The following is a 10,161-nucleotide window of genomic DNA, read 5'->3' as shown; positions in this document are numbered from 1 at the left end:
AGCCCTGTCATTCAGTTTCTCTAGTGACTTATTAGTTTGCATTTGCGGGCTTTTAAAGCTTTAGAAAGGCTGATAGATTCCAAATGGACCTGTGTAATACATGAGAGGACTATACGTTCCTGAAGCATTTGGGTTGTTTACATTTGTCTGTGTCTCTTTTTATGTTCCATAGGGACAATTAGTGTGTAGCTGCAGGATAACACTGGATTTTAAAGGAATAGTTCACCCAAAAATTACATAAAATAATGATAATCTTCAGTTTTGTTGAACTATGTCTTTAAATTCGAAACTAAAATGCTACTACAATGGCATATTCTCACCAAATGTGTCCCTCTCTGATCATTCAGAAAAAGCTTAACTCCAAAGTCACAACCACAATCCTCCGCTCTTTGAACAATTAGAAACTGACAACGACACAATTAATCTTCAAGCTGGCAAGATTTGAGTATCTGTGGGGGGCATGTGCAGATCTGAGCAGATGCTGGTTGTCCACTAACTAAAAAACTAACTCATACAAGGCGATATATGGTCAGGAGACAGAGAGAACTCAGATAAGATGTTGGTCAAATGCAAATGATGTAATGGCACAAAACACATCTGTCTGAATTGAAAGCAACATTACAGACTAACTAAAGTTGAAAAGTGAAAAAGCATAATAGGACCCCTTTAAATGAATGATTAAGCCTATATTTGATACACAAATTTTGGTCAAAACTTGTGTTCTGACTTCTGATTGATAGTTCTTGTTTTTTTTTGCAAGTAAAAATTATTTTTTCCCCCTGAAAAATCATGTTAAAAATGTGATACATCTGGCTTTTATGGAATGTTTATTTGTCCATCTCTCAATCATCATTGCATTGAACTAAATACACAATTAAAACTACAGATTTTTGATCATAAAACTAAGCATTTAAATATCATCTTATTAAGACATAAAATATAGTGACAACTTATTTATATGCATTTTATGTAAGTCTGTTATAAAGATCTCATTGATTTACATTACAAGCTACCAGCTTCTTCTTACTTTTTGGCCATATAAATATCATAAACTGCAACAAATTTCATATTTTTGCTCAGTTTGGTCCTCTGATTAAAACTGAGTTTTTTTCCCCCTCCTCAAGTATGAGCTCCATTATCTTTTATATCATACTATAGGAGCCATAAAAGTCTGATGTATAATGCTTTTTTTTTTTTGTGCATATTTTGATGTTTATAGATTTTTCTGAAGACTCTTTCATATGCCAGGCTTTAGATGGTTAATAAATAGATAATACACATAAATTATCATAAAAAAATAACAAATAAAATAAAAATAGCAAATTAGTAAAACTGACTAGTCGGTTGATGGATGAGTAGTTAACCATCATGACACTTCCCTAGTCTGTCATTAAACTGAGGTGACACTAACCGACAGTGGACCCTAATGCTGGCGAAGGTAAACTGACAATTGATTTGGGCTGGCAGTGGATCTTCAGTGTCTCCAACTGTGTCAGTCTTCGGTCAGGAGATTAATCTGTCTGTGCCATTCTTACCAAAGTTTCCATCAGTCATTTGGGCTAAAATGTTTACTCAAGGAGCAATGCGTGCTCTCATTTATCTAATTCCTGGACGAGGTCCACCGGGTCCCTCATCATTACTCATGGAGGAAGAGGGTCCAGAGGGGCCAAGCAAACAAACCCATTTAAGCAACCCCTCTTGAACACAAACCTGGTGCACTTTAATGCTAACACACGGGGCTGTAGGTAAGGAGGTCAAGGTCACAACGAACCATGATATAGCCATACACTGCAAAGAAATTAAATTGGGGCATTGCAGTCCTTTAAAGACAGCCCCAATCCCACCAATTGCTCATACTGAAGGTTAGAGATTTAAACAAACCCCTAACCCCAAGTAATAAACTTTAGTGTGTACCTGGAACTAGTTGTGCTACTGACATGAATGATACCACAAATCATGCGGCTTGTTGAGAAAAGTGTGCTGTTACACCTTTTACACCCAGAACTAGTTATGTGCAATTTTCGAAACACTTCTTTGTGAAGCTTTGAAACATTAACAAATAATTTGTTTCAAACCAGAGATTTGGATCTCACATCAAACTGCCAGAGTCATGTGATTTCAGCAAATGAGGCTTTGATACGTCATAACTGTTTCAAAATGCTTTGAAATTTCAATGGTTCGCTGCTAGTAGCTGTTCTCTGTGAACCAGTGGCTATATGGTTTTTACCTGATCTCGAATCAGTTTGTATAAATTTGCAGACATTTTAATGACACATTTGCATAAAAAAAGGAAGAGATGTAGTTATGAAGAGTTTGGTTAATCAGGCCAATAATAAAACAAACAAAACAAGTTCTAGAATTTAATAGTAATAAGTAGAAAGTAATACAGACACTTAATATTTCATGCTATTAGATTATCTGTTAATTGCATTTAATAGATTACACTTTCAATAAAATATCTGCAGTTGGTTTGTAAAAGGTATTTTTATGTATGTTTGAGTTTTCATTGCATTTACACAGTTTTGACCTGCAGGCAAGATTCGAGTGCTTTGAAACAGCAAGATATTTTGACAAAACAATTGGTTCAGTTGTTGGGGGTTGCATCCCCTTGCGCTTGAAACGGTCACATACACACAGAATTATCTCTGTGGCCCGCTGATGGTCATAAATATAGCAAATGAGCGGGAAAAAGTCACATGAATGAAACAGCTGGAAAGAGTTAGGCTCCAAAGTTACTGTAAATCCACTCCTCTAGATTAAAAGTGCAGAAAATGATGTTTGAAAATGGAATAGGAGAGCAACATTTTAAAATGTTATTATTCAAATAAGCTTTAAATTCCACCTCAAATGACAATGACAGTTAATATTTATGTTAATGCGGATCATTCACAGTTTATATGGACTGGAATTTCACTGTATCTCGCAAATAAAATCCAAACAAAAGTGTTGCACATGCCTGTTGAAAATACATTTTTGTGGCATTCTAAATGAGTACAGCAGCTAAGATGTGGTAAACCTAATTAATGCATGTCTTCTAACCCTGGAGTTGAAGACCAGGCTGCCACTCTCAGTTAGAGCATGTGAAGAGAAAATAAGAGAGACATAGAGATCCATACTAATTATAATCTTAAGGCACAGAATAGACGCTCGCACCATCCACAACCAGAGGATTACAGACAACTCCACTGACAGCTGGTTGGGGATGTAAGAGCCGTGCTCAACATTTCTCTTCATTCTGCTGCAGTCGTGCAAGAACAAAACAGAGAGTTAGTTTGTATGATTGCACCAAACAACCTAATCTAAGATCATTGAATGTGTTATACTGTGACTGCGTCCAAAATGGCATAATGTCTGAGTAGGTAGACATAGAATAAGTAATTACTTTGAGGCCTTTAATAAGTGTGGTCTATATAGTATGAATGTGTGTGGTATAAAATCTGTGTTTGTATTCTTACCATTATCATGTGACCTACAGCATCAATGCTTCACTGCCATTCACAACTCTTCTGCATGGACTCATGGGATAATAAAATATCAGAATCTGGCTGGAAGTAGAAGGGTAATCCGGGTACTTTTCACCTAGTGTTTCTAATGTGAATTCGGACAAACTACTCACTTCACATCAGTTTTTTGCTTATTATGTAGTAGGGAAGTATGCACATTCAGAGACATCCAGTCTTTTGTTTTGATGATGCATAGATGTCAGCAGAAGTTGAGAAAGTCCACCTGAGACAAAATAAGAATGTGTGAGGTGTGAATGCAGGTGTGGAGAAAAACAACCGTGTTTATCCGCCGTTTCCTTTTCACACCAACTTAGTCATGTAATGTGTTGATGGCAGACTCATTATGTATAAAATAGCTCAAATAATTGATGTAGTTTATCAAGCTTGCAAAAAGTCCTCCCTCTTATGTTGAGCTGGCAAAGTCGTTGTTTTAGGTTTAATCCGAATTAGAACTAAACATTTCTTTGGGGCTGGAAAACACCTGTTAATTAGGCCATTTGTTTCCATTACTTGCAAGGACGAGCCTGTAGTGTTGTCTGTAGAACAGAAAGCTCCTCAGAGCTTTTAAAAGTCATAAAGCTAAAGAATACGGCTGCAAGAAACATTCCCCAGATCACTCAATTTAGCTGGCTGCGGAGGAACGCTTTGTCCCCTTTCAGCGCTGCCTAAATCGCGAACTGAATCGGAAGGCGAAGAGGTCATCCAGAAGAAAAGAAAGTGAGGGTCTGCAAGATGGGTTATTTAGCGCCTCTGAAAAAGCCTCTTCTCCACGCTCTTCATGAAATGCATTCCGATCCTTGCCGGCAGCAGGGTTATTATCCCTCTCCCTTTATCTCCAGCTTGAGGAGACAAACTCCAAGACGTTTTTGTCCCTTATCTTCCTCCCCATCAGCATTCAGATATCCATGTCTCAGTTCCCTGGAGGCTGGAAGTGGAGCAGAGAGATTCCTGGGTGTTCAGAGTTTCCTCCACTCACTCCAGTGGCGGGTCAGAGTTCAAAGGCGTCTGAGATCTGCATCTGTAGCCACTCGACTGTCAGTCAAAGCGACCAGCCAGCCGCACCCTAATGTGTATTAGCAAGACAAAGAGGGGCTGGGCTTTGATTTGTCTGAGATTTATGGGCATGATGAAATCAGGCCTGATACGTGGTTTTCCCATTTTCTGTATCATTTACTAAGATCTAAATGGACTGCTTTTGTTCCAGGACACGGACGCCTGGGATGAAAAGGCAATACATTGAAAGGGGGGCGGTGAGGGGAGGGTTCCCGGCTGACCGGAGATGCTCTTTTCAGGTTTCCTTCAGCTGACGTGGGCCAGCGTGGATCAAAGAGGAGGGATCACAGGAGAAGAAAGAACACACTGGGTCCTTCAGAGGTCCCGTTCTACTTCAACTCCATGTCAAGATGTTTGCTAAGCACATGATGAAACGTTCATGGGGCTTTAAGTTAACATATCTAAACGCCTAACCATAAAGGAAAGAATGAATGTAGTAAAAAAAAGAAAACTAGCTTTGTGTTTCAACTTTGAATATGGGATACCATAAAGACGTAAAATGACATAAAGTGCGATCACATTTGTTGTTGTTTCGCTGGCGAATCCAGTCATTTCAATAAGAATTCACCTGATTTGAGAGTTTTGCGAAAAGGCGAACAATTTTCCCAAGCTGATTTCACAACGGGTTCCAGTTGTTTGCACGGACTGACCAACAGAAGCTGAGTTGAACGTACATGAATGTTAGCACAAAGTGGGAATTTTTCTTTAAGCCCTTCGTTTTTGAATTTTTATTTTTTTCATTTACAAAAAGCCCAAGTTGCATGTACAAAATACCATAGTACTGAACGATTACGATAGAATATATAACGGTTCAATTTACACCACTTAATAAACTGAAAAAGCAAAAACATCAGATGCACATTCTTTATTCAACAATTTGTTGAACAAGAAAAATCTTGTTAAACGATGTAGAAAAGGTACATGGCCAACTTGCTCCAACCAAAGTGATCTGAAAGCTCCTGACGTCATAGAGACTTCCCAACTTGTAAATAAGAACTTCCTAGGACAATATGACACCATCAGGGGCGATTCTAGGATTTTCATTTTAGGGGGGCTCAATATATATATATATATATATATATAATAAAAAATGTTTACTAATTGACTAATATGACTAATTGGGGTGGTATGCTAAATTTATATACCAAAAAGTGCAGTATATTTCACTGTATTGCATAGATAGGTATAACATAACTGAATAAGCTAAATACAAGTCTTCATGATCTCTCACACACACACCTGTTTACTGTTCACACACAAAATTTTACTGTTTGCATTTCTAGTACAACCCTCTTTCCTTAGCTCAAGTATGCAAATCTCTTTGCCACATGCACTGGAAAATGTATTACATTGAAAGTTACATTTTCAAATGAAAATGGCAACACGATCGTTTTATATATATTATATGCGTTCATATGTGCTTCATTTTCACTGGAGGAAAAAAATGGTGTGATGAGGGGTGAACGCAGCGAAAACTTCGGCTACAGTAGATGGGGAACCCATTGATATTTTGTAAACTGTATTTATGACAAAGAACAGAACTGCACAGATGCAAATATTATAACAATCTATCGATAAACACACACCTTGTCCTCTGTTTCTCGCTCTGCGCCGCGGTCTGCGGATTGAAAAAGAACATGCTGAAAGACGGCAAGGAGTCGATCGAAGTCTGCCGCCGTTTATATAGCCGCCGGCTATAGCCCCCCTAAAAATGGCCTAGCAACGCCCATGGACACCATTATAATAACTAAGCAAATATACTGCCTAATTTACAAATGTAGTAGATCATCTAGGTACTCTAAGCATACACAAAAGTTGCATAATGTGCACAGTACTGCAGAAAAAGTAACAGTGGTATGCTATATCAAACATACCCAATGTCCTCTTCATTGTTAACCCCTCAAATACACCTCACTGATTCCCAGATGAAAGTCTCCATGTCCTGTTGTAAATACTGTTCGGCCCTCATGACCCACTAGGTGATAAATAATCTCTAAGGTTAACCATGTTTGAAATGGAGCTGTGAGACCATTATGGCCCCCCAGTGTTTTTTCACATTACCAAAATGTTATCAGCACGCTCTGCCTTGGTTGAGCACTTTTGATGGTACATGTTTTGTGTTAAGAAACAGACTGGGTGGTTACTCAAGTGTGTGTAAAACAAATGATGCTTTTAGAAAGTGTTGAATCACATCTGTGTCTGTGAGGTGTGTCGGAGGGTTGATGTGAATGTTAGGATAACTTGTGGAAGGTCGTGGCATAGAAGCTGGTTTTTGTGTGAGTGGTTTTGCACATTGAGTAATTTGTTATAATCTATCTAGTGGTGTTTATTGAGAAGTGTTTTTTTTTTGTTTGTTTTATAAAAAGTACGATAAAAATAAAACTTACCACTGATCCTACTACTTATGATAATAATTATTAAAGGATTTGACATGCAATGTTGGTGAACATTACCAGACAACTTTGAGGCATGTAAAACCCCACCAAATTGTGAGCTAACATCTCATCACTGTTTTAGACTTTTAGGTGATATCCACTTTAAACTTTAACTAATGATGTTATCTACAGTATTTCCATATCTCTGACAGCAATCGAAGCTTCAAACAAGTGTCTGGCGCCATCTAGTCGTCAATTCTAAAACAGCTGAAATGTGAAGAGTGTGGTGTGTGTGTCTTATTTATTGGTTATATTATTATTATTCATATTATTATTTAATATATAATTATTAATGCATTATCAAATATTTTGTATCTATTTATTTTATTGACTCATTCATTCATTTGGTCTCTTCAAACAGATACCCCTTACTAGCGAGTTATATGATAAGGTTTAAATGTCAGCATTTACAGTAATTCGTTCTGACTGTTAGATTGCTGATTCTGCAGCTGTAGTTTTTACATGAAAATGAATATTTGTAGGATTGGCCATATTAGGAATAGATCACAAATTTCAACAACGGCTACTGGATGAATGTTTGCTGGCTATGTATAGGCCTATAAATCTCAAACAAGAGTGTTTTATTTGTTTATTTTTATTGTCTATCTGGTATTGGCCTATAATAGTAATTATTATGCGTTATTATGCTTGATTATGCTGTTATTATGCACACACACACACTGGTTTCCATGTTTTGGGGACATTCCATATAATGGTTTTTATACTCTACAAACTGTATTTTCTACCTTACCCTAGCTAGCCCAACCCCTAAACCTCTCACACAAAACTTTCTGCATTTTTTAGATTTTCCCAAAAATTTATTTAGTATGATTTATAAGCTTGTTTCCTCATGGGGACCAAACAAATGTCCCCACTAGTTCAAAAATAGTGGTATTACTATCTTTGTGGTGACATACACACACAAATTGCTTACTTCCGTGTTGCAAAATAAGGTGGCTTGAAAGAACATTCAGGACTATAACCCAACAGCCTAGTCACGGCCCTCATCTCAAATGAAGCTTCATGATTTCATAAGAATGCTGGGAATGTTTTATTGTTATTCTGAGATCTCCCAATGTAATTCCGGTTTTCATTTCACACTGAAACTTGCGCATTTAAAAACAAATAGTTTTGTTTAGTCCTGTCAATAACTGCATTCAGACAGACAACTTTTAAACACAGACTTTTCTTTACTCGCGTTTTGGTTTCTGATCCTCCAGACTCTGAGATGACTCACATGTAGCGCATGAAAAGTCATCACTGTGTCACATCTGTTTTTCTCCTCCACTGACTGAAAGCCTGACCTCAGTCTCTGTGCTCCCCTTTGGGAGGGGTTTACTTGACTTTTCAGATTTGTCTACATTGCATTTCTAGCTGGACACCAAAGGATAGCTACCACTTCAAACAGTCTCTATTACTGTATAATGCAGCACCTCAATGCTAATTGTGCCCACTTTGCATAGGTCTTGAGCTGCATCCCAAATGACGCACTATACGCTATGTTCTTATGCATTATGTACTCAACCATGTAGTGTATGAATTATATACGGTTATTTTGTCACTCATGATCGGAGTCCGACAGCCCCTCACCCTTCGGTACGTAATTAAAGCTGCGACACTGAGACAGTGGAATGCTGGACATGAAGTGTTTTCAGTGGAAGTGGACATTTTCAGTGTGAACACACTACTCGCACTGTTTATGCTATAAACGTCATAGAATAGTGCATAAGTACGTGATTTGGGACGCACATTTGATCTTCCTGAAGTATTGAAAATTGAGACAAGGAAAAAAATTAGATATTTATTTTTTTCTTAAACAAACAAAAAATAATACAGAAAGACGACATCTCATAAAGTGATATAATCACAGGTAAAATATGCGTTATAAAATGTTTTTGTGAGATTTAACACACCATTTGAGCCTATAAGGTATATCTAGCTATAACGTTCAGCAATGGTAAATACATAGCACCATTTCCAAGACTTTTCAAACACATAACAACACCATTCTGTTTTATTATTCCGGAATTTGGACATAAGAGAAATTTCAAGTCGACGTCAACAAATACAATTTATTATGACATTTTAAAACAAGATATTTGATTATAACACACAAAACAAAAAGAGATTGATACTTTTCCTATATCTCTCCTCCTAATTCTTAAAAAGTCAGGGCCTTCATTGACACTTCATAGCATTACTATTTACAAAAAAAAGCCATATAAATGTGATATAAATAGGCTCACCAGTGTACACTCGTCATGCACACTGTCTTTGCTGTATTCAATCTTCATGAATTGTCAGTTTCTTTGATCACATTAGGTCTAAATATTCAGGCTTGGAGGAGACGGCCGTTAGGTTAGAGTCTGTCATCTGAGTAGTGTTCTCAGTTCTACAACAATCCCTGAGGGCTGAACACTCATTCTTTCTTCCTCAGGACAATGTAAATGAAGCCACTGATGAGTGTGAGAGGGAAAGCCAGCCAGGCCAGGACGAAGGCATATCCATAACCATCACTCTCATTTTTCCACTCTGGACTCATCACCGTGTAGATGATGGCCGCGCTCATCACAAACAGACCTTCGGGAGACAGAAAGAGAAAGAATAAAAACATGTAGACGGGGTCCTTCAGCTGGGACAAGAGAAATGGGATCTAATAGACCCGGAGAGGAAATACTTACTGGCAAGGACCTGGAAGACGGCCGTGAAAAAGAAGCGACCTCCCTTTACAAGAGTGAAGAGCTGGCAGAGGAAGATGATGAATGAGATCAGGCTGAAAATGGTGGCTAGGACCATGAGGGCTTGAACTGCTTGAAGCCAGTCTGACAGATTGTAGAGAAACACAGACGGAAAATCAGAATGAACACTTACATAGATAGTATAAACATATACTATTCTTAAGTCATATGTTTCTCTTTCTCAAATAAGAACACATTTCGTTGTTGTACTGTTGATGCGCCCATTTGGAACTTTTAAATAACTATGGAACTATGGAATATTAGACTCAGTTTTAAAATCTAAGACTTTTTAAAGACTGTTTGAACTCACCAGCATCACTAGTCCCACGGCAGTGATATCCTCCATTACTTTGTGTGCAGTCATACCAGAGGTCATAACTCGTAACTCCATGCGTTCTCCAGGCCTGTGTTTTTTTTTTTTTTTTTAAAAAA

The 10,161-nt window shown here is 37.7% G+C and overlaps 1 protein-coding gene across 1 annotated transcript in view; it reads right to left on the bottom strand.

Moving 5' to 3' along the window:
• Window positions 1-9,249: 9,249 nt before the first annotated feature.
• The window catches only part of LOC107670536 (peripheral myelin protein 22-like), a 2,859-nt gene continuing 1,947 nt past the window's right edge, over window positions 9,250-10,161 (bottom strand). Inside the window, exons 3-5 of the mRNA XM_016463182.1 lie at window positions 10,040-10,133; window positions 9,673-9,813; window positions 9,250-9,571 (exon numbers count right to left, since the gene is read on the bottom strand). Of these exons, the coding sequence (XP_016318668.1) occupies window positions 9,411-9,571; window positions 9,673-9,813; window positions 10,040-10,133 (396 nt within the window). The 3' untranslated portion in view covers window positions 9,250-9,410. The remainder of the gene's footprint in view (window positions 9,572-9,672; window positions 9,814-10,039; window positions 10,134-10,161) is intronic.

This window comes from Sinocyclocheilus anshuiensis, unplaced genomic scaffold (assembly GCF_001515605.1).
Source record: "Sinocyclocheilus anshuiensis isolate Anshui unplaced genomic scaffold, SAMN03320099.WGS_v1.1 scaffold476, whole genome shotgun sequence".
Classification (NCBI taxonomy): Eukaryota; Metazoa; Chordata; class Actinopteri; order Cypriniformes; family Cyprinidae; genus Sinocyclocheilus; species Sinocyclocheilus anshuiensis.
Note: the sequence above shows the minus strand (reverse complement) of the source record. Positions and strands in the feature narration are given on the sequence as shown.